This window comes from Ostrea edulis, chromosome 9 (genome assembly GCF_947568905.1).
Source record: "Ostrea edulis chromosome 9, xbOstEdul1.1, whole genome shotgun sequence".
NCBI classification, from domain to species: Eukaryota; Metazoa; Mollusca; class Bivalvia; order Ostreida; family Ostreidae; genus Ostrea; species Ostrea edulis.
Window position 1 is genome coordinate 33,824,838 of NC_079172.1, and position 26,565 is coordinate 33,851,402.

At 35.8% G+C, this 26,565-nt stretch overlaps 1 protein-coding gene across 1 annotated transcript; it reads left to right on the forward strand.

Annotated features, from left to right (window-relative positions):
• The first annotated feature begins 7,938 nt into the window (after nucleotides 1–7,938).
• On the forward strand, nucleotides 7,939–26,244 carry LOC125658802 (solute carrier family 22 member 4-like). The gene is made up of 8 exons (XM_048890224.2): nucleotides 7,939–8,344; nucleotides 16,458–16,882; nucleotides 17,130–17,354; nucleotides 17,574–17,708; nucleotides 17,838–17,920; nucleotides 18,202–18,319; nucleotides 19,396–19,468; nucleotides 25,741–26,244. The coding sequence occupies exons 1-8, from the start codon at nucleotides 8,027–8,029 to the stop codon at nucleotides 25,942–25,944; spliced, it is 1,581 nt and encodes a 526-aa protein (XP_048746181.1). The 5' UTR covers nucleotides 7,939–8,026; the 3' UTR covers nucleotides 25,945–26,244.
• The last annotated feature ends 321 nt before the right edge of the window (nucleotides 26,245–26,565 follow it).

Here is a 26,565-nt window from a genome sequence, read left to right on the forward strand (position 1 = left end):
ATACGCGAAGATAATGAACAGTGATCAGTCTCATTCCTACAGAGAATACACAAGAGTAGGACAAACACGGATCCCTGGACACATCGGAGGTGAGGTAAGGCGCCAAGGAGGAGTAGGCATCCCCTGTTGATCGGTCACAGCCGCCGTTAACTTTATATCATGATCAGGTAGATAGTCAAAAGTCAAAATCAGTGTGTAAAAACGACCCAACGATTGGTATGAAAAACGTCAGACAGCAATCAACATACTTTAAGACTATATTTGTCAATGCATACCAACAGCTGATCTAAAGAAATGTCACGTTTTTAATACGTTACATTTGCTCCTCATGAAAATATTAACTGCTGTGAAGAAGAAAAGTCAGACATATGCGCTACTATATATTAGGCAAGTCTTTACATAGTGATTTGGACTACGATTAATCCGTTTCCATTTTGAAAAGGTGAAAATATAAACAGTGATCAATCTCATAACTCCTATAAGAAATTCAGAATAGATTTCAAACTAGAGTTCGGCAAGCACAGATCCCTGGATATACCAAAGGTGAGATCAGGTTTCTATGACGAGTAAACATCCCCTGTCAACCGGTTACACCCGCCATGACCTCTATATCTTGATCAGGTAAACGGAGTAATCCGTAGTTATAATCAGTGTACCAAAACGGTCTAACAATTCCTATGAAATATGTCAGACAGCATTGGATCCAATGACAGGTTGTATTGGCAAATTAGATAGTCAAAACGACTGTTGAAATCTCTGTAACACCAACTTGTTTGTCAGTAATCTGTCTCAATTTAGAAACTAATCATACGTAGAACAAGCTCTTGTGCATCGAAGCAATTAAGAAATATAAACTTCATATGCAGGGGATAATGGAATACATGTATTGCTATACTAGCGGGGGAAACTGTTGGTGTTTATATACTTAAAGTTATAAAACAACATAATAAAAGTACCGTCAACGGTACACGATGCGCCCGTGAAAAACTAATATAGGGTGTTTTTCTTACACCATAATTTGTAGAACTTGGCTTCAAGTAGTATCAACAATCATCAGGGTGTGACATACTTTCTTTGCATCGTAAAAACAAGACAGACCATGTACTTTCTATGTAATATGTTCACTTGGCATAAGATGTAGGTGTACCAAGTTTGATGGACCTTGCCCCAACGAATCGGTCTGCATCCTGCTACTACGACCTTGAACTTTGACCCTAAGAAACAATAGACATCCTTCGCTAGGCATAAAGTGTGTGCGTATAATGTTAGACGGTCCTAGACCCAACAGTTCAATCTGTATACTGCCTACAAGGTTTTCCTAAGTGATGCTGTCATCTTGACCCTGTAAAATAATAGGCATTTCCCCCTCATTTTGGTGATCAAATGTACGAACTTACATTAATTTGGAGCTTATAGGTTCGGTTTGTATCCTGCCTACAATCTCTTCCTATTGTGATACTGTAACCTTGAACTTTGACCTCTAACCTTAACCCCCTTCCCCACAATCACGCACTTTAACGCATATACCTTTGCCCCACAATCACGCACTTTAACGCATATACCTTTGCCCCACAAACACGCACTTTAACGCACTTTCAATGCGCAGTTGTTTTTACTGCGTTTTATCGTTAATACAGCGAAAAGTGTTTTTTTAGGTCACCTGAATTCATTCAGGTGACCTATTGCTATCTGTTTTTGTCCGTCGTCGTTCGTCGTGCGTCGTGCGACGTGCGTCGTGCGTTAACATTTGAACATTTTCAGCTTCTTCTCTGAAACCCCTGAACCAATTTCAACCAATTTTGGCATATAGCATTTGTGGGTGGAGGGGAACAAAAATTGTGAAATTCGTGGTCCCTGCCCCCCTGGGGCCTGAGGGGTGGGGCAAAAACCATCAAAATGAGTGTAATTTTAAAAAATCTTCTTCTTTACTCCTGAACATCAAGAAGCCAAACTGTGGGCATAATTATAATGAGCGTTGAGCCCTCTACCAAAATTGTGAAATTCATGGCCCCTGGGGCAGGGGTTCTTGTGTTAGGGTGGGGCTCTATTGGTCATATAGTGAAAGTGTAGAAATTCTTTGAAAATCTTCTTCTCTGTCTCTGGGTATTAAGTAGACAAACTAATAGCATGGTAATGACGAGCAAGGATGCCTCTTTATACCCCCTGCAACAAGTTGTGGGGGGGGGGGGGGTATACTGGAATCGGGTTGTCCGTCTGTCCGTCCGTCCGTCTGTAGACGCAATGGTTTCCGGGCTCTAAAGCATTATCCTTTCCACCTACCGTCACCATATGATATATATGGACTACCCATGGGATGAAGATGTTCCCTATCGATTTTGGGGTCAAAAGGTCAAAGGCCAAGCGCACTGGACATTGAAGTAGCAATATGGTTTCCGGGCTCTAAAGCGTTATCCTTTCCACCTACAGTCACCATATCAAACATATGGACTACCCATGGGATGAAGATGTTCCCTATTGATTTTGGGGTCAAAAGGTCAAAGGTCAAGCGCACTGGACATTGAAGTAGCAATATGGTTTCCGGGCTCTAAAGCGTTATCCTTTCCACCTACAGTCACCATATCATATATATGGACTACCCATGGGATGAAGATGTTCCCTATATATTTTGGGGTCAAAAGGTCAAAGGTCACGCGCACTGGACATTGAAGTAGCAATATGGTTTCCGGGCTCTAAAGCGTTATCCTTTCCACCTACAGTCACCATATCATATATATGGACTACCCATGGGATGAAGATGTTCCCTATCGATTTTGGGGTCAAAAGGTCAAAGGTCATGCGCACTGGACATCGAAGTAGCAACACTCAGAAAAGAGGTAGTTTATACCTATTACCAACACCCTTTGGGAGATTGGGGTAAGCGGGGGGTATTCTTAGTGAGCATTGCTCACAGTACCTCTTGTTAAAAATTGTGAAATTCATGGCCCCTAGATCAGGGGTTCTGTTGCTAGGGTGGGGCTCTATAAGTGATATAGTGAAAATGCATTATTTCTTTGAAAATCTTCTTCTCTGTCCTTGGGTATTAAGTAGACAAACCAATAGCATGGTTATGATGAGCAAGGATGCCTCTTTCAAAATTGTGAAATTCATGGCCCCTGGGTCAGGGGTTCTGGTATTAGGGTGGGGCCCTATTGATCATATAGTGAAAATGCATTTTATTTCTTTGAAAATCTTCTCCTCTGCTGCTGGGTATTAAGTAGACAAACTAATAGTATGATAATGATGATCAAGGATGCTTCTTTCAAAACTGAAATTTATGGCCCCTGGGTCAGGGGTTCTGGTGCAAAGGCGGGGCTGACCACATAGCTATTCAATGTTTCTTCCATCCAAAAGTAAAATTCTTATATTTAAACACAAACCTAATTCAAACATTGGAAGGTTGTTACATGATACTCAGGTGACCTATAAGGCCCCTGGGCCTCTTGTTTAAAAAATATTTTGGGTTGTAAGATAAACTGATGATAAAATGAGACATTTGCCAGATTTATTTGATAGTTCCAACAGTAGCAAAGAGATAGATTACTAGGGGATACACTACTGCAACGCAGCTCCATTGTTTACTGAAGGGAAAATCTAAGGCGGTATTGTAGAGGAATTATTCATGTTTGGTTTATTATTTTATTTGATTATTTCAATTTATTATAAACCTACAGGGTTATGAATATTACTGATAGTCAGGAAAATGATAATTTTATTTTAAAGTAGCATCAGAAAGAAGGGGTGGGGATGGAGGTTAAAAATCCAACACAAATTACATCATGAATTTCGTGGTATGCATAAGTTATGTATATCAAAGAAAGTATTAAAAAAAGGGGAAAATATTTTTTAAAAGACATGTATATGTATTCTCTTGCGAGGGTGACACAACAACATTGTTATTTTAAACGAGAGAGGAAATGTGGGTACATTTTCAATTGGTAATTTGTAGTGCTGGTAAAGAGACCTTAGTCAAAACCGTGCCTTTCAAAACTCGGACGCACAGATTACGCAACCTTAAAAAATTATATTACTTAAAAATTTACCGAAACAAATGAAGTCAGTAATGGACACGAAATATAACATTTTATTAGATTTTAAATGAAATGATTGGCAAAATGAAGTATATATGTAAGGGGCGAGATTTAAAGATCGATGTCGGATAAAAATCTAAATTCAAATAGTTAGCTTAGGGGGAAGGGGGGGGGGTGAAAACTTCCGTAAGATTCTGTCATCCGACATCGATTACATATGGAAAGAGAGAAAAAAACAAGTGTCTGGTAAAACTACATGATACTATCACATTTTAATGAACATTTTAAAATAGTATTAATGTACACTTTCTTTTGTGAATAAACAGTGGAAAAGGTATACAGAGTGTTATTTATACTAGTTTGTCCTTACTTGTTAATCGATTAGTTTCAACAGTCATCATATATAATTTATTGGGGGCGGGGGGGGGGGTGTCTTGGTAAAACCTATGTGAATTTAGTTTTTTGTCAGACATTGAACTTTTGATCTCGCCCCAACATCTTTCTATTTGTTTATCGTTATTTTTCGCAAGTGAATTCATTGATTTATCGCAGGCTTGGATCTAAGCAATTTTTATTTCATTTTTAATTTTTTTTTTACTTTGCAATAAATGAAAGATGAATGCCAGAATAAGTAGCAATTCTTAATATAAGAGGGGGGGGGGGGGGTGCGCCTTCAATTTGGCCAAGTTTCAGGTAGAATTTGTAGATAAACCATGCCGCTTCGAACAGACAATTCCTCGTAAAACCCGTGCATTTCAAAACTCCGATTGAACACGCGTGAAGACAGGAAGTATTACGTAACCATAAAACCACACTGCTTATAAAACACAAGCTCTAGACGTTTTAATTATATGTATAAAATGAAAATTACATGTAACGAGAAGAGTAAAGCCAAGGATGAAAAAAAAAAAAAAAATTACATTCACCATTGTCAGAACACAGGCCCGTACCCAGACTTTTTCAATGGGGGGGTGCATAAATTTACGGCGAGCGGTTTGGGGGCCGCTTAAGGCCCCCTAGCGGGTCCAGGGCGAAGCCCGGTGGGGGGGGGGGGGGGTCCTGGGGGGCGAAGCCCCCCGGAAGCAGAAGCGAAATAGAGAAAAATAAGGGTAAAAATGCTCTATCCTGGATGCAATTTTTGCTTTTTATTTACTTATTTAATACTCATAAATATGAAAGGAGAAACATACTAAAATTGGTCATCGCATAGGCACTATGTATTGAATTTATTTCGTGATATTCCTTACTGTGAAAGTAAAAGCTAGGGATTTTAGAAAATATTTGACTTTAATAGTGCTTGATGATTTACACAGCCGACTTTAATAGTGCTTAATGGTTTTACAGGGGGGGGGTGCGTTTGCACCCCCCGCACCCCCCCCCCCCCCCCTCGGTACGGGCCTGGAACATATTCCAAAGAATAAAACGATCTATGCAACAGTATCTGCTATAAACAACTTAGGCATTTTCATCTCATCATAGTGATCAAATGTACCAAGTTGCAATATCTTGAAGCATACGGTTCAGTTTGTATCCTGCCTACAGTGTTTTCCTACTAAGTAATACTACAACCTTGACTTCTGACCTTGAAAACGATAGATCACTTCCTCTGATCATGGTGATCAAATACACCAAGTTGTAATATCCTGAAGCTAACGGTTCGGTTTGTATCCTGCCCACAAGGGTTTCCTACTAGATTTTCCTATTAAGTGATACTACGACCTTGACCTTTGATCTTGAAAAACAATAGGTTCTGACCTTGATAACGATAGATCACTTCCTCTCATCATGGTGATCAAATGTACCAAGCTCTAAAATCCTGGAGCTTACGGTTCGGTCTGTATCTTGCCCATTAGGTCCAAAAAAGACAGACGGACGGACAGAGGAACGACGCCATGCCATAATACGTGCCGTTTTCGACGGGCGTATAAAATTAAGTATTCTTTGGTCTCTCTATATGCTTAAAGGCATAGTTTATTATACTAAACTCGTGTTTAGTTCTCAATTTGTTTAATATCGCAGTATATTCGCTTTAATGGTCACAACACGCTTTTCTGGAGTTTCGAGCCTCCTCAGCGACACGTGGTTAGTAATGTGTTAGAATTTCTTGCATTCATTGACAGTATTCACTGTATTGAAGCAGAAAAACATTGATTGGGGGAATAAAAGTTTGGATGAGAGATGCCTCGCATGATTTTAAATGATCGTTTGTGTGTTACTGGAATGCTGGAAGCTGATATATCCCAACACAATGTGACAAGGCACTTTGGATTTATATCAACACTGTAAATACTTTATGGAGACGATATCAGCAAATTGGCACCGTGTGAGACCGCCCATGATCAGGATGCATGTGTGTAACGTTACATCGGCAAGATAATTCCATTCAAGCATACATTCTGTGTTAGCCTTTTAGCTACTTTATATATTATGAAATAAATCTGTTAATTCCTCTTGATATGGGTCGTAAACTTCACCCTGGTTTACATTGATTCTGTTTCAATCTTTCTTTCCCGCTGTATCTCTTCGGGTTCAACACTAATCCGCAGGATATCGGTAAATGTACGAACTTTCACATGAATTCATCCCAAATGAGGCAAACCTTTTTCAACACCGGACTCCTTCGCCTTTAAATTTGATGTGATACTCGTACATAAATGTACAATGTACCAGGTGTAGAACTAGATTCAAATGCAATTATCTAAAACATATCAAGTTCGATTAAAAGCACGTTTGATTAAAAAAGGCTATGGGGGATTGCCAAACAATTACATGTACTTTATCTTTTACATTGTTGTGGGGGTATTTTGTTTGGGGGGGGGGGGGGGTACCTTTAATTCATTAGATTGACTCACAAAATCTTTTCTTAAGGTAGCAGCCAGAATAAAGTAATATAATTTGAATGAGGTTCAATTATAATTCAAGACTTTTTCAGTATGTTTATCTTATTTTTTCTTCAATTGTGAAACATCATACTGTCACAATCGGGGGGGGGGGGGGGGTGATAAAGCCGGGGGAAAAGGATGGATTTAACAGGCATTTCCTATATCCCGATCAGGCAAACGGAGTCATCCGTAGTCAAAATCAGTATACCAAGAACGACCCAACAATCGGTATGAAACACGTCAGAGAGCATATTGACCCAATGATAGGTTGTATTGACGAACTAGATCGTTATAATTACCATAGAACTTGCGAAATGCTGACTCCAATCGAGACCGCTGAAACCCCTGCACAATCAACCCGTTTGTCAGCAGCTTGCTCCGACTTAAAAATTTACCACACACAGAACATGCCCCACGCATCGAATCAGTTGAGAGACACAAACACTTTATGCAGGTGACAATGTAGGTTTCGAGATACATCAAATATTGCATATTAGGGGTCACAAGAATGAATTCTCAATAGGATGTTATAGCAGAGAATCAGTTACGGTGTACATATGTACGTACCAGATAAAGCCCTACCTAATTTAATCATTCCGCAAATTGAAACAAGCGACGCTATGAAAGGACCCAGCTACGCCACAACTACGAAAACAACAGCGACAGAAATATCAAATGTATTCCAATCTTCTACATTCTCAGAATTGTGTGTCTAGTGCTTCTTGTTTGCCCAGGTATCAATTTTGTATCACATGCAATGATTTATAAAATTGATCACCGTTCATTATTTTCACATATTCATAAACATCACTGATAAGCGTACGTGTATGTGCTAGACAGGTTTACAAATACCTAGATCTGACCGAAACACAAAACAAATCAAACAAACAAAAACGGAAAATTCAAGGATAATCTACATGTAGATATGATAATCAGAAACGAAAACTGTGTCGAATTGAGGACGGGTGTGCGAGTAACATAGAATGTCTGCGCATATATCTATGGTCCTACTGATAAAATCTTCTCATCAAATATTTCAACATTAATGCAAACCCACGTTGATGATAATACCATGGTAGAGTTTTATGTTGTCTAGTTACGATTAGATTAGGAATAATGTCTGGTGTGGTAAATCAACTCTTAGAGAATATTCTCTTAGAGGCTGGCGGTCTAGGACGTTTTCAATTCATAGTGATATCCTTAATTAACCTTGGCAAATTTCCAATCGCTTGGTCCGTCATGATGATGACGTATGGTGGTGCTACGCCGGATTGGTGGTGTTACGATTACAGGAACTCTTCAATTTCGAAGGAAAATAAGAATATTGACAACGAGACCGTGGTTACATCGTTATTCAAAATGTGTAAAGTGAACGGTTCCGAGTCTTGTACTTCATTGCATTTCGATCCCGACATGAATACTATTATAAGTGAGGTAACATAAACATTTGTATGTATTAGTATCATAATCCTATTGGCTAAGCAGATATAGTAGAAGTAATTACGAAATAATTCAATCTTTTACATAAATAAGTCGAGCATGAAAGTTACACGAATATTCATAGAGGTATCACGTGTGCGATGCAAATAGGCGAAGTCAGCAATCTCGTTCTCAATGCGATGTAAAACTGCCTTGTGACAGGGAACAACAGCTCTTTATTATGTCAACGACCTACATTATCGTGTTCGATTAAAGAAGCAACCTAAAACTTAAGAACCAGACATCAATCCAGCTTCAAACCGACAGCCTGCTCATATAAGACTGCATCGGATTATAACCAAATACAAAAAAAAAAAAAAAAACCCAGTTCCAAAACCTCGAATATATGCATGTATTAATTAACAACATCAACCTTCATTTTCTCGGAATCGTCTATTTTAGTCTAGTCAATCTAGCAAATCACCTCAAAGTAATTGCAACAGAAACAAACTCGACGGAATTTAATAAACAAAAGCGTGATTAACAACATACAAAAAATCGGACAAAATCGGACAATGGGAAATATTTAAAATTTAGACTTAAATGTTTTAGTAAACCATCGATATTTTGTGGTGTTTACGGCACGCCATACACGTAAAGGGGAGTAACTTAACTGTGACAGTCATCGGAATAAAGTTATACACGACGATCTAAAGTGCATGTAATAAAAAACGCGATTAAACAGCTTAACAGTTGTATTAAAAAGGTGATTTTAAGACCTTCTATATACATTTACATACAATATTGCTCAGCATCTCATATTCTTTGCCGACTTCCATTCCCGGGGAACTTTTCGCGAATACAGCTTCAAAATATTTTGTTTGACCCTCTACTGAATTAATTTTAATTATAAAACACAATATTTACTTTAGAAGTTATGAATAATCAATTATAAATGAAATCTTAAAGAATAAGTGTCAATTTACAAGGGGGAATTACGTTTGTTAAAAAAGAAAGTATGGAAAGATATTCGGGTTAAAAGTTTCAGTTATTTTGTATCTTCATCATTTGAGCAAGCGTTTTGTATTAAAAACTTTTATAAAACTAACTAAGTAAAGTATTTTTGCTTTTCTTTTTCAAATTCAGGTTTGGGGAGTCAATCATGGGTAATAATAATGATAATAAAACATTGATAATATGAATAATAAAAATCAATGTAAGTAAACACTTGTGCATAGTATCATGGTTTGATGTAAAATCGATTAGTTACTCTTTCTAATTAGTCTTGGGCTCACGACCTGCGGAACCATATCTCCTAGCAGCATGCGAACAGCGCGCTAGGCCGCCCGACCATCTATTCAAGACAAAACTTGTTTTCGATGACGATGGAATTCTCGCCACGCTGGCACACGATCATTGAGAATGGAAATGGGATACAGTTATTTATCGTAAATTTTAGAGGATCATACAAAATGCACATTGTGTTTGAAATGTCTGTATATAAAGCACAGAAATAGCAACGAACTCTGGAATAAATATAACTGCCCTAAGGGACGAAATCAATGTCGGATGAAAATTTAAATTCAATTAGTTAGGGGGAGGGGAATAAAAACTCCCGCAAGTTTCTGTCATCCGACATCGATTACACTTTAGTGGAAAAAGGAAAAAGACAAGCGACTGTTGAATATCACATAATATTTAAAACATATTAATGAACATTTAATAGATTTAATGTACACTTTCATTTGTGAATAAACAGTAGAAAAGGTATACAGAGTGTTATTTATAATCGAACGTTTCTTTTCTTGTTATTCGATTAGTTTCAACATTTGTCATATTAAGTTTTAAAGGGGGGTTGGGGTTGGGTTGGGGTTCTTAGTGAAAACTATGTGAACTTAGTTTTTTGTGAGACATTGAATTTTTGATCTTGCCCCTAATATAAGTGAAGAATATCGTTAAAACCAGACGTCTTTTTAGGAAACGAAGTTTGTCAATCCTTGCCCTTTCTACATGCATTCACAGGATGCGACACAACGTCAAGAATGTTCGGCATCGGAACAGGTCCTGTATAGTCAAAATGTAGACAAATCGCGAAAAAATTCTATATATGATTAGATTTTAAATGGAGGCAGGCTACTGACAAACAAGTTGATGGTGAAGGGGTTTCAACTGTTTCGTTTAAAGTCAGTATTTCGCGAATTATATGGTCGTTATAACAATCTACTTTGCCAATACAACCTATCATTGGGTCAAATCTGTCTGACTTGTTTCATGTACATGTACATTGTTAGGCCGTTTTTGACACAATGATATTGAATAAGGGTAACTCCGTTTGCCTTATTAAGATATAGAGCTCACGCCGGGTGTAACCGGTCAACAGGGGGTACTTACTCCTTATAGCCCATAGGCATCTGATCCCACTTCTCCAGGGGTCCGTGTTTGCCCACCTCTCTATTTTGTATTGCTTATAGGAGTTACGAGATGGATCACTGTTCGTTATCTTCACCTTCCTATATGAGGATTTCATAGAGAAAAAGATATATTCTGGTGTCGATGTCATATCGACTTTGTACGATGGAATACCATAGAGACACTTATAGGAGATTTGCTATGTGAAGAATTGTCTAACACAATATCATTTTTATAAGTTCAGTCATTGCCACTAACTTCTAACTACAGCTACAGAAAAGGAGCACTGCAAGAATTTTTTAAGTCATAGAGTGGACTAAAGAAATGATTAATTTGGATCCTTCGAATTGGGGCTTATCACTGCTTTCAGCAATTCTTGTATCCGTTAAAACTAAATTACAAGTCGCGCCAGATAAACTTTTGAACGTTTTTCGCTGTAAATGCAAGGCAAATTGTGAGACTAGCCGCTGTACTTGTGGACTGAACTGTACTGCAATTACTCAAATGATCACTTATATAATTATCAGGCACGTAGCAATAATGGCTCTACACCTTTTATCATTACATGCAAAGTTGATAAATTTTTACGTACAGAGGTCGATTTTTAGACAGATTGGTTGCCCTCCCTCCTTTTTTTTTTTTTTTTTTTTTTAAAATAGCATTGTCGTGAACTGTACACAGTGGAAGTGTAAAATTGAACTGAGAGAACAGCCTTAGCCCCCCCCCCCCTCCCCCCCGCCACACACACCATCAAGGATTTTTATAACTTTGGATTAAAATTTATTGGTCAATTTTCAGGCAATATTGTGAAATTATCTTCACACCCCCCCCCCTTTTTTTTTACGATGCTGCGTGCCTGATTCATTTTGCTTTTAATTCTATGTGTCCATTGTTTTTAAAACAGATTACTCCTGAAATTCTCGGTATTAATTGCACAATAATTTGGATAGAACTAAACATCAAATACGGCTATAAGCCCCCCACCCCCACCCCCTCTTTCCCAAACTCTAGAACTTGACGAAGTGCACGTATTAAAGATTTCTTTATAAAATCGAAGAAACTGAACCTTGTTTCGTCATAGATGTAGTACAAACTGTTAAAACTCAGCTTAATAAAGAATTTGGTAACGTAAGCTTTACTATACACTGTTTGTTTTAAAATACTACATGTATTTATGTGAAACATAGGACTGGAATGGTAAGCGCGCCTCCAACTTCCGATGTAAGGGGAGTAACTGCAAAAATGTAGGTCATCTTTTACAGATCATTTTTGAAGGGGCGCTTGTTTTGTGTTAACAGTTTATTTTAATGTATAAATCTTCATGAGGTAACTCATATATGCCTAATGGACAGGAAAAAGTATTTTCTTCCAAAATCCAGTTTTTAACGATTTTTGTTGGAAAATGAAGATTTCAGCCCAAAATTCGGCAAGGGAAAGTAAATTTTGGTGCAGAAAAGTTTAGTTGTGCATTTGGACGTTTTATTTTTAAATTCAATGTCATATCTTCTATAAAACAGTCATTTCCTATCATTTCCAGTTTTTCACTATTTTTGTTTTAGAAAAGGGTAGGTTTTCCTACCTAAAATGTTATTTTTCATATATATTCCCAATAATCTATATATCTTACTTGTTGAGCAGTTTTTAAAATAAATCCTAACTTCAATTTTTTATTGGTAGACTCAAATGTATGACAAAATGTGGGTTTTCTTCTTAAAATTTCAATCTTTAACAATTATATTCAAAAAAGCAAGATTTTACCCAAAAATTACAGTCAAGGAAAGAATATATTCTGCTGTAAAAAAAATAATAATCGAACATTTCCAGGTTGAAATTTGAGATATGAAACTTATTTTTACTGTATGTTACATAAAATGGACATTTTCTTCAATTTCCAGTTTTTAGCGATTTTCATGAAAAAACACATCCTTTTACCCCAAAATTCCAATTTTCCCATGGAAATACAAAAGCCGATTTTTAATATGTTGTTTGCATGTGTTTTCTTGTATGAGTAATCAAAATTTCATTTCTGTTGCAATTAGTTTGAGGTTTTGCTCATTTTTGAGCTAGATTGACTAGTCTGTTTGTATGAATGAGTCTGGCGAGGTTTTCATGGTCACCTTGTAGCAAATACCTTGTCAATTGTACATATAATAATGGTAAACTGTACTATAGTGATTGAACACTACACAAAATAATTATACACTATACATATGATAATTGTAATATGTACTTAGGATTGAACTCGTACATATATTGTACTATATCACAGTACAATGTACATTAAATGACGGTAAATGTACTTATCAGAACTGTACACTTACTTTCTAAGGATTGTATACTGTACTTATAAGAATCGTACACTGTAGTTAAAGAGATTGTACATTGTACGTATAAAGATTTTACACTATACTTATAAAGACTGTATACTGTACTTATAAAGATTGTACATTGTACTTATAAAGATTGTACACTACTTATAAAGATTGTATACTCTACTTTTTAAGATTGTACACTGTACTATAAAGATTGTATACTGTACTTATAAAGATTATATACTGTACTTATAAAGATTGTTCACTGTACTTATAAAGATTGTACACTGTACTTATAAAGATTGTATACTGTACTTATAAATATTGTATACTTTACTGATAAAAAATGTATTCTGTACTTATAAAGATTGTACACTGTACTTATAAAGATTGTTCACTGTACTTATAAAGATTGTACACTGTACTTATAAAGATTGTACACTGTGCTTATAAAGATTGTACACTGTGCTTATAAAGATTGTACACTGTACTTATCAAGATTGTACACTATAAAGATTGTATTCTGTACTTATAAAGATTGTACACTGTACTTATAAAGATTGTTCACTGTACTTATAAAGATTGTACACTGTGCTTATAAAGATTGTACACTGTGCTTATAAAGATTGTACACTGTACTTATCAAGATTGTACACTATAAAGATTGTATTCTGTACTTATAAAGATTGTTCACTGTACTTATAAAGATTGTATACTGCACTGATACAAAATGTATTCTGTACTTATAAAGATTGTACACTGTACTTATAAAGATTGTATACTGTATTTATAAAGATCATATACTCTACTGATAAAAATGTATACTGTACTTATACAGATTGTACATTGTACTTATAAAGATTGTTCACTGTACTTATACAGATTGTACACTGTACTTATAAAGCTGGTACTATACTATACTTATACAGATTGTGTAATGTACTTATAAAGATTATATACTTTATTTATAGAGATTGTTCACTGTACTCATAAAGATAGTATACTGTGCTTATACAGATTGTGTACGGTACTTATAAAGATTGTACACTGTACTTATAAAGATTGTATACTGTACTTATAAAGATTGTTCACTGTACTTATAAAGATTGTACACTACTTATAAAGATTGTATACTGTACTTATAAAGCTGGTATACTGTACTTATACAGATTGTATACTGTACTTATAAATATTGTATACTTTACTGATAAAAAATGTATTCTGTACTTATAAAGATTGTACACTGTACTTATAAAGATTGTTCACTGTACTTATAAAGATTGTACACTGTACTTATAAAGATTGTACACTGTGCTTATAAAGATTGTACACTGTGCTTATAAAGATTGTACACTGTACTTATCAAGATTGTACACTATAAAGATTGTATTCTGTACTTATAAAGATTGTACACTGTACTTATAAAGATTGTTCACTGTACTTATAAAGATTGTACACTGTGCTTATAAAGATTGTACACTGTGCTTATAAAGATTGTACACTGTACTTATCAAGATTGTACACTATAAAGATTGTATTCTGTACTTATAAAGATTGTTCACTGTACTTATAAAGATTGTATACTGCACTGATACAAAATGTATTCTGTACTTATAAAGATTGTACACTGTACTTATAAAGATTGTATACTGTATTTATAAAGATCATATACTCTACTGATAAAAATGTATACTGTACTTATACAGATTGTACATTGTACTTATAAAGATTGTTCACTGTACTTATACAGATTGTACACTGTACTTATAAAGCTGGTACTATACTATACTTATACAGATTGTGTAATGTACTTATAAAGATTATATACTTTATTTATAGAGATTGTTCACTGTACTCATAAAGATAGTATACTGTGCTTATACAGATTGTGTACGGTACTTATAAAGATTGTACACTGTACTTATAAAGATTGTATACTGTACTTATAAAGATTGTTCACTGTACTTATAAAGATTGTACACTACTTATAAAGATTGTATACTGTACTTATAAAGCTGGTATACTGTACTTATACAGATTGTATACTGTACTTATAACGATTGTATACTGTATTTATAAAGATTGTACACTGTACTTATAACGATTGTATACTGTACTTATAAAGATTGTATACTGTACTTATAAAGATTGTCTACTGTACTTATAAAGATTGTATACTGTACTTATAACGATTGTATACTGTACTTATATGTATTGTATACTGTACTTATAAAAATTGTATACTGTACTTATAAAGATTGTATACTATAAAGATTGTATACTGTACTTATAAAGATTGTACACCATACATTTAAATCATCAAAATCTTCGTATATAGAACTTATAAATGTACATCATATATTGAAATCATTGTAAACAGTATGATTTTACTTTGGATTTATCTTTGCACATCAAAGTGTACACAATATTTATAATAATTGTACATTGTTTTTATAAGGATTGTACACTGTACATTAAATAACAGCACATTGTGTGTATTTAGATTATTGTTGACTATTTGTACAGTTTATAACGATTAAACACTATACAAATTTAATTAAAAATTGTACATCTAAATAATTGTACATTGTTTTATAAGGTTTGTACAAAGTAGACTGTCAATATAACGAGTGTGTAGTGTGTTTAAAGTGATGATACAACGTACCTATGAGTTGTGTATGACGTACCTAAGATACTTGTACATTATAGTAAAGAAATTGGACATTAAAAAACTATATACTGTACTTATGATGATTGTGCACTGTGCATTCAATAATTGTACATTAAATAATTGTACATTAAATCTTTATACACTGTCTTATGATTGTATAGTAATTGTGCACTGGCCTTCAGATGAAAGCTCACTGAACGTTCACTGATTAGCAGAACATTTCAGTAACTGTTCCGTCACATTTCCGTTTACTGAATTGCATGGTTTAGTTCTGTGTTCTACCGTAATAGTGGTCAAAATAGTTTTTTTCTTATTTGAAATGTTTGTCTCTCCGCGATATTGTGAAATAATTAAATTTTGCTTAATTTTTGTAAATATATTGGGGATGCCCCTATCCCTTGAATTTCAAACCACTACGAAATGCATAAATTTATATGTTTTATTGTACAGAAACCATCTCCACGAAACTAAAATTGTAAAATATCCTCAATAATCCTCCAAAATTGTACCCCATGAATGTAAATGATTTCACGGAATTGTAATCAGTTTGTGAAATTACTTTTTAACCTAACACTAAGCTCAGATTTAATTTAGATTCGAGATTCGAAGAAAAAAACGTTCAAAATATTTATACACACATCGGAAAGGAACAAATGGTGATCTTATTTGTTTCTTTAGTAGGAGCATCCAGTTGGACGTGAAATATATTACAATTTACTCTACTATTGTTCTGCAGTGGCAGCTGGTCTGTAGTGAGGGATGGGTGTCCGGAGTCGTCATCAGCATTCAGATGGCCGGGCTGCTAGTCAGCGGGTACGTGTCTGGTCAGCTTTCGGACATGTTCGGCAGGAGAATGATTCTCTCCGTGTCCTTCCTCATTAATGGAGTGGCCAACATTGTAGCCACCTTTTCCACCTCGTGGCAAATGTTTGCTGGCCTTCGATTCATCATTGGAATTGCTTCCGGTTTATACCTTGCCATTTACCTGACGTACATAATTGAGTTCGTACCGAAGGGATACCGCCCCATGATCCAGGCGATTCCTTCCTGGCCCCTGGCTGCTGCTCTGTACGGACTGGTGGCGTGGAGGATCCCGGACTGGCGACATATACAAATTCTTATCGGAGCTTCCGCCTTACCTTTTGCTGTCTGTGTATGGTTGTGAGTACATTGTAGTCATCCGTTACAATTTTGATTTATACCCTTTCCACTTTCACAAGTTGATCTTCAGTCGTTCGTACTAAAATTCCTTCTGCTATCAAGAAATTTAAAACGTGCAAGAATGTATTCTTGCTTTTTAAGAATTAGGATTTCTGTCTTCGAAATTTACGTAGAATAATGAATCCAAACATTAAACAATTTTAACGGGATGGATAACTTTCTTGGTTTTATTTTCTTTGTTTTTAAGCATCGTTCCAGAAAGTTTTCGCTGGTTAGTTTCCCACAACAAAATGGACGAAGCCAAAATGGTGGTAAACAGAATCGCTAGGATAAACAATGTAGCGCCCCCTGACTTACAGGAAGTAGAAAACGTACTTGAAAAAGCTCATACTATTGACCGGAAGTATACAGTAGTTGACATTTGTAAGCATGGATACTTGCTGAAACGAGCAGTTGTGGTGTCATATGCATGGTAAATATTGTGTCTTTAGTCCCTTAAGTTCGGACAATTGTGGTTGGATATATGCTTAATTTATGATTTACTTAATTCTTACACAGTGGAAATACTTTTTTCGACGTCAAAATACAACTGCTATCAAAGAATCTAGATCTCTATACGACTGAATGGGCAAATGCTCATACATCATAAAATACCTGACTCTAGTTGTTTTGTTGAAATACTATTTTGCAGGATTGCAATGGCTTACACGTACTATGGAATTTCCTTTGGAGTAGACAAGTTATCAGGAAGTCTGTATGTAAACATGTTTGTTCTCAGCATACTGGAAATTCCCGGGGCTTTTATTGCCTGGTTTTTCATGAACAGGTAAGCAACAAATGTGTAGTCAAATTAATTGATTAAATTTCAAAATATGACTTTGTTCAGAAAGTTATATAAAACTTAAAGCTATGTAGTCATTTGAATGCAGAATTCGTATGTGTATCTCTCTTTCAGGATTGGACGACGCTGGTCCTATATGATCTTTAGTTTACTCTCAGCGGCCGGCGGTGTAGCCGTGGGACTAGCGAAGAATTATGGTATGAAAGGAAGAGTATGATAAATGGAAACACAATGATTCATAAGTTCTCAAAAATTTATGACAGCAGTATAATGAATTCTATAAAAAATGTATTCAATAAAAATATTTGTTACACTTTCTTTGTTGCACCTTGTTGAGGCATTATTTTAGAAAACGGGGCTATGATAACATGATATAAAAATTACCTACAGATAAGTGGTCTAAGAGGAAAAAAAGAAGTAAAATGGTAGCTGGTAACTGTCCCATGTTATTAAGCATCGTATTTAATTTCATCTTCAGATTTTGAAAAGAGCGGGGCCGTCATCAATGGGTTTGCTTTCGTAGCGAAGCTAGGTGGAGCGATTGCCTGGTCGTGTTTATTTATCATCACAACAGAATGCTTTCCTACTGTCTTACGGTAAGTGTTTACTTTGCCTTAGTCGTATAGTTTGCCACACTTCATTTTCTGCACTTTTCGCTAAAAACTGAAAAGGTGGAGATAACGAACATTGATCAATGGATCAATCTCATAACTCCTATAAAGAATACAAAATTAAGAGTAGAGCAAACATGGACCCCTAGACAAACCAGAGGTGGGATCTAGTGCATATGGGGAATACATCACCCCTTGTCGACCCGTCACACCCTATATCTTGATCAGGTAAACGGAGTTATCCGTAGTAAAAAATGTGTATACTCCAACGTATTGATACGAAGTTTGCTGTGAATAGAACAGATGGTGCACTCGTTATGCCTTCGAGATCGAAGGGGGGTATTTTTTCCCCTGTATGCCATTCTGTAATTCTGCCTGAAACAATATGTTTTACCCTTGACCTTGGAGTTTGACCTACATTTTGAAAACTTTTACCTTTTTAATAACTTTTGAATAGTAAGTGCAAAAGCTTTGATATTTCACATGAGTATACCTTGTGACAAGACCTTTCCGTAGGTACCAACATTTTTAGCCTGTGACCTAGAAATTGGAGTTTGACCTACTTTTTGAAAACTTTAACCTTGCTAATAACTTTTGAACAGTAAGTGCTAGAGCTTTGATATTTCACATGAGTATTCCTTGTGAGAAGACCTTTCCGTGGTATTAAACCTATTGACCTTGAGATATGACCTACTTTAAAAAAAAATGACATTGGTCATAACTTTTAATTGGTAAATATTAGAGCTTTCATATTGCACATTGAGCATTTCTTGTGACAAAATTTTTCTCCTGGTACCAAGATATTTGTCCTTGTGACCTTGCCAATCTTCACAATTGGCCATTATCGGGGGCATTTGTGTTTCACAAACACATCTTGTTTTGTTTTTAGATTGGTATATGACCATGCGTAGCTTGTGTTTATGTAACCACACATGGTTTGGGTATATGTAACCACAGACAACTTGGATTTATATAACACTTGTCAAAAACCGTTGTTTTTTTTTCTTTGAACAGTGCTCACAAAAACGCATATAATACAAAGTGTATTGTTTTGATATCAGGACTACAGGATACGGCCTGGCTAGCTCATTGTGTCGGATAGGACCGATATTAGCTCCACTATCCCTCAGTGTGGTGAGTATTGTAAAGAGTACCAAAACCAGAAAATAAGTAATTCGTTCTCCCCCATTGTGGTGATTATTAGGGCATTCCAGTTTTCCGTGTAATTTAAGTCCTATTGTTTTCATTTTCCATCTCATTCCACCAACAGAAAAAAATGACACCTTTAGACATATGAAAAAGTTTTATAGTTAACCATATTCTACATCTTGGAACATGGTCACATGTGACATGTGTATAAAAACGTTGACCACTGAGAGAGAAAATGGGCATTACGCAGGGATCCTCGTTATCGGTACTCTTCTTGATCAGAGCACCAAGTCTTTGCTGAACTTTAAACGTCATTTAGTAGAGTTGACATACTGTGGAATCATCATTGGTAATGGGAAATCGATGTTCGTGTATTTCGTAGGTCATTACATGTTTCATATTTTTTAAACCAAGTAGAGTTATCTCTCCTAGTGACATCGTATCACTTACCCACGAAATTACGTCCCCACGAACCAGCAAAGTTTTGCTTACCCACGAACATCCCCCTATCAAAATAATTCCACAGTATACAGTAAACAAAAGGATTCAATGGCCCTTAATGGGAGTTAGTTCCCCTGTGTTTTACGATTTCTGCGTGAAACACGTTAATCTTAAAGAAGGCAACCCTAACCACATTGTTCCTTTTATGAATAAAGTATTACTTATTGATATCATAAATGACAGTCTTTAGCAACAAAATTCTTGCATAATAATTAAAGCAATATTAATCTATCATATATTTTAAATTACCCGCCGCTAATAGAGCGGTTATTGAAGTTTAATGTATGACGTCATACCGTCGGTTCCGGTTTATTTCACAGCAGCACTGTAAACATGACAAGACACGAACAGTTAAATTTGGAGTCGTATAGATTTGAGCCCGTCCTTTCGTTAGAAGACATTCAATAAAAAAGACGTTCAGTCGAGTCGCAGATCAGGCAGACGGCGCACATTCTTCATACACGTGTCTCGTACCTCAACTTGTCATTACGCAAATGATGGATCCACATTTTACATAGTCTTTTCTTTACAGATGACTTGTTTGGGTCAGGAATTTTGTTTAAAAAAATTCTTTCACACCTACCCTTCGCATTAGTGTAATTCACTGCTTGACAGGAAAGCATCAATCTATTTATTCGTAAAATCTACTACAGGCACATCTTTGATAATCTTAGAATTTTATCAAAAACGGAACAGATGGTGGGACGTCTAAATTATTGACTTTCGTGGTCTTGAATATGAAAGAGTTCCACATCATGACAGCCTCTATAGATAGCTGGGATTTCAATTTTTATCGTTTTCAAATTAGTACTGAAGCTTATCTAGGCGGTATATCAACAAAATACTATGACAAATCTTTATCATATAATTAGTCCTATCATTTATCATGTACATTTTTTGGGGATTGTCTTCTCCTTTAAAGAACGCTTTGTTATAAGGATACAGGTTCAACTGGAACGGGACCCTTAACCTTTGAACCTGAAAAATAAATTAAAATCAAAGGTCAATATCATCATAAATACAAAAAATAGCAATGTAACTCTTTCTTTCCTGCATAAGATGCTTTTGAAATATGATATTCATAAGTATTGCCTTCCGAGGAGATTTTGATGTATTTTATTACAACTCTGAACTTTTCTCTGAATTGCAGCGATTTACAATAAAAAAAAAACCTTGTCATCTCTACACTTGATTGACTGTATCGTGTTTAACATCCCTCTCGAGAATTTATCACTCATATGGAGACATCACCAAGACCGGTGAAGGGCTTCAAATATAGGCCTATGCTCGGCGCTTACGGTCATTGAGCAGTGGAGTTTTTTTGCGTACCACACCCACTGTGACACATGAAATCCGTATTTAAGGTAATCTCCGAGGACCTGTGACATTCAGATATGATGCCGAACGTTTGGCTATGGAACTGTCACTACCTATTTTAACGACTTAAGTCTGTCGTGGCCGGGATTCGAACCACGACCTTCCACATGCGGGGCGAACACTTTACCTCTAGAACACCGCAGCGAACACAATTAAGTAAGAGGTCGATCTAGGGATCTGATGACACATAAACCTATTGTCTCTGAAAGTCTCCAATATATGTGTCTATGCTTATGGATTTTACATTAATATGTTTATAGACATGACATCGCTTGCATTAGGTCCAACAACCTTCATCGAAATGAGATATTACCCATATCGAAGGTCTTTTAGAATATTCTCAAACACAATGTACATTTGTATGTTATTTGACCCTATATGGACGTTTTTATCCCATTCAACACCAGTTATCCCCCTTTTCAGGCGTTATTGTTTCAACTAGAATAGCGTCGATATCAAGACAGATATTCAGTTGGGATTTTCAGTTTCATGTTCATAAACTTTCGCCTTGGAGTTTAAGGTCAAGGTGATACACAGTTTTCCTTTGGTTTTTGTTTTGTTTTTCAATACATATTTAGCCTTTTCGAAGTTTAGATGAAGGTCAAAGTCGTCTCTCCTCTACAAAATATTACATTTCAGTCTTTTAGATGTTTTTTTTATACGCAGACTGTCCATGACCTCTCAGACATAAACGAATGGAAAACCCTCAAAATTTCCGCGATTAAAAGTATTTCTTCACCTCTAACTAGAAATCACAAAAAAAGTAATCCGTTATCTCTAAGTGTGGTCTTCAGTGAAGATCCAGGTTAGAATAGGTCCTCAACAACCCTTGCTTGTCGTATGTGGTGACTGACTGGGGTGGTCCTTCGGATGATACCTAGAACAAGAGTACCGCAAACGGTACATAATACGCCCGTGAAATGCTTACATAGGGTGTAACTTTGCTTCAGGTAGTATCAGCCATCATGAGGCTGTGACAAACTTTCATATGAACTAAGGGTCTTCGCTTAAAAATCGAGATTTCCTTAAAATGGACCAAGTTCAACAACCTGTATTTTTTTTCAAAAATGGAAGAAAATCAAAATCCTTCCCCAGAAGCACATCTTCTATACCCATACAAACACTCCACAAAATAAGATGGTCCTCACTTGAAAACTGTGGGAGGAGTTGGGCGGACAAATTATGTACCCTCCATAGAATATTAATTTTCAAATAGACTAAGTTCAACAACCTGTAATTTTCTCAAAAATTGTAGAAAATCAAAACCCATCCCACATGCACATTTTCAGTACCTATACAAACACTCCACAAAATAAGAAGGTCCTCACTTGAAAACTGTGGGGGGAGTTGGGCAAACAAATTATGTACCATCCATAGAATATGAATTTCCAAATAGACTAAGTTCAACGTCTAAAGACGGGCGTATAAAAACCGAGGTCCTATGTCATAGCAGGTGTGACACGTTAAAGATACCCCCCCCCCCCCCTGCTCAAAGGACGTAAGCGCCGAGCATAATTCTAAATCTTGTAGCCCTTCACAGGCAATGGTGACATCACCATATCAGTGAAAAAATTGTAGAGGGGGACGTTAAACGATACACAACCAACTAACCCTTATCTATACCCCGTTATATCTCAGTGTGATCAATACTGAAACTAGAAGTATGTCTTCACCTGTAACAGAAAATAAGTAAACTGTTATATCTCAGTGTGATCAATACTGAAACTAGAAGTATGTCTTCACCTGTAACAGAAAATAAGTAAACTGTTATATCTCAGTGTGATCAATACTGAAACTAGAAGTATATCTCCACCTGTAACAGAAAATAAGTAAACTGTTATATCTCAGTGTGATCAATACTGAAACTAGAAGTATATCTTCACCTGTAACAGAAAATAAGTAAACTGTTATATCTCAGTGTGATCAATACTGAAACTAGTAGTATATCTTCACCTGTTACAGAAAATAAGCAACCCGTTATCGACATCAGTTCCCAAGAGGCTATTGTATGAGGTGCTATATTTGATCCCTGAATTATTAAAAACTGAAGTACGCGTGTACAAGAATAAAACTCTTACATCGCACAATAATGACAGAGACACACATTTACAGTGATTTTTTGTTGTTGTTCAGGAATTGTATCTGGTTATCATCAACCACAGGGGCTAAACCCGTTTTGGGCCCGAACCCTGTGATACCATAAATATATGGTATATATTCATGGTATCAGAGAGTTCGGGCCCACAACGGGCTTAGCCCCTGTGTCATCAACAGAACAGGGTCTTGTGATCGCATATGTGATAATACGAGCTCCTCCCACCTTGTTATCGCATGGGCGGTACTAACAGAATTACAAAATAGAAACAAGACAGGGATACTTAGCTTTAGGGAAGTTATTTATACTCTTTCACATGTAAAGCGTGCGCCGATCGATGTCTGGGGCGTTGAAGCAGACATGAAGTGTTTTGTAACAGATATACACATACCTGTGACTGTTTTAGTCAGTAATATTAAACAGCTCTCTCTCTCTCTCTCTCTCTCAAATTCCTGAAAAATAATTTATGAATCCACCAATATGTGATTGATAATAACAGGGGTAATCAGTTTTTGTTAAGTTAGTTTTGCTGTTTTACGGGTAAAGCGTATTTTTATATACACATGCATTGTCCGACGATGGTACATGTACAATCAAACGCATTACAGTGGTAACAATTTTCTAACGTATGAAACGCTTGGAGCGCTGAAATGACACGCCCACTTTTCCAATTGAAACCACAGGTAGCGCGTAAGTTTGCAGATAAGGAAGGTGTTCGAAAAGAGTATAAATAAACACAATGAAAATAAGCCTAGTATCTAAATGTATAGATATTTCCGTGCAAATATATATATAACACTGCGCATACAGAATTGTTGTAACGTTGAGCTATCTGGTGTTACGGTAAAACCTTTTGATGTCGCTTTCTGAAATTTCTTTCAATGCATGCATTATTGCAAGCTTTACACACATCAACATGTGCCGAAGAAGAAAAACAAAATGATCTGCCCATTAATAAAAAAAGAAAATTGTAATATCATATTTGATATTTTACGTATATCTGACATTTGAGGTGTTTCTGAAAGAATATCAAATTTCATGTAAAACACTTAGAAATAGGAGTCAGCGATGAGTTAGTATCCGCCTATTTCATTTGCTTGAATATTCATAAAATTTCACGTGTCTTTGGTGATATAACGGGTGTATCCGAATATTGTTTACCTATAGTTCTGTGAAAATGGGCGTGTCATTACTTAACATCAAGCATCCAAAAGAAAGCTCGTAACATTCCGTACAAACGAAAAAATTTACCACTTCAATGCGTTTGATTGTATATAACAATCTACCATTGTATTGAATGTATGGTTCAATAATGTAAAATGAGAAGCTTTTGAAATACATATATGTAACGAATCGGTTATCTTCTAGCATCCTCGTAAAATTCACATTATCAAAAAGATGGGCGGTCCTTCTCTCATTCGTGCGCTCCGTGCACTCGTGACAGGAGGACCGCCCATCTATTTGATAATGTGAATATTATTCGGATGGTAAAAAGTAACCATTACTTACATTGTATCTGAGTTCTCTCTTCCACCAAAAAAAAAAACAAAAAAAAAAAAAAAAAAAACTGGGCGCCACTATATAACTGAAAAATTGTTGAACGTGGCGAAAAAACATCAAAATAATCAATCAATAGCAACATATATAGGGGGTGCCTAAATGCACGATCCTCTCCATTGTGGACTCTGGACGTGACTTGAGACGATAATTGATACTGATTGTACTTCCAACCGTTTTAATTGCGTAAATACCAATATATTGAAAGATTTTTTATTTAAGAAGTATTCATCATATCTTTAAATAACAAAAAACAAAAAACAAAAAAACCCTCAAAAAACCATACACATGCATTTGATAAATATTGAATAATGACCTTCGATAAGCGCCCGACGATATAGAACCTTCACTGCTACACCACACATTAGTCAAAATGTGAGGCACTTCACCTGCAATCGTGTGATGTCTCTGCTTAAAATATTGATAAAGAAATCTCTCTCTCTCTCTCTCTCTCTCTCTCTCTCTCTCTCTGTGTGTGTGTGTGTGTGTGTGGCCTAAAGAATTTGTTTTCAAATGTTTATTATATGGATCGGTGTATTATATGGATCGTAGCTAAAGTATATTTGAACATGTATATCTTAATTTAAGGAACGTTAAAATTTGCTTCTTCTTGTGATTTATGATATCCAACACTGTTCGTTATCTATCTGAATAACATTTATGTGTATAATTACCAAAATTAAAAAATGCAGCAAATAATACAATCGTAATTTTTTCTATTGATCAGAGTGCCACCTATAAGGGCTTCTTGTACTTCAGCTGTGGAGCAGTGACGTGTGTTTCCGGTTTGTCTATTTTCTTCATCCAAGAAACCAAGGACTGTGCGTTGGAGGATCTAATAGGCACGGATCAAACGTCCATCCAAGTGACAGAAAAGGACTCGCAAATTCTGATTAACACATCAAATGACCCTCAAAAACATAGCATTTGACTTTCATGTACGTTGTATATGCAATTATGCTAAAATATTTCATTCAGGATATTAATAACACAACCGTTTTTAGTAAACTTTAACACTATACGTGTACGTTTCGTGTAGGTATCAGATCTACCTTGGTGGTATAAAATAGAGAGGAAGACAGAGGGATGGATTTTACTATTTTCTGATTCAAATAATCCATATCAAATTGATATAAATTGTAAATTTTACTTTAACTATATACATGAATACAAATGAATATATGTATATCAATTTTACTAACGAAACATTTATAAACTACTTACTACAGTATATGGATCTTAGTTTTATGATTCACATAAAAGATAGAAAAACTAACTGTAGTCAGTTATAACTATTTTACTACTTTGACAAGATAACAATCGTATTAAGTTACACCTGGCGATTAAATGTACCTTCAAGCTTGTTATGTCTGGGATTAGTCATAAGATGGGTTGGTACATTTGCATATCAACAATTTCTTAACTTTGGAATGTTTACAAACCTTGGACCTTCATGAAGTCTTTTGCGTTATATCTACAAAGCAATATCAAAACAATATCAAAACGAGAATGTGTACATTTTAATCACTGTACATGTACATGTACTTGTTGT

Bases quoted from the DNA above. Each gene is read 5' to 3' on its own strand.
- LOC125658802 (XM_048890224.2), top strand. From the start codon at position 8,027: ATGTCTGGTGTGGTAAATCAACTCTTAGAGAATATTCTCTTAGAGGCT. The intron at 17,921-18,201 runs GTATGAAAGGAA...TTTCATCTTCAG, and splicing joins GGGACTAGCGAAGAATTATG to ATTTTGAAAAGAGCGGGGCC. The intron at 19,469-25,740 runs GTGAGTATTGTA...TCTATTGATCAG, and splicing joins CTCCACTATCCCTCAGTGTG to AGTGCCACCTATAAGGGCTT.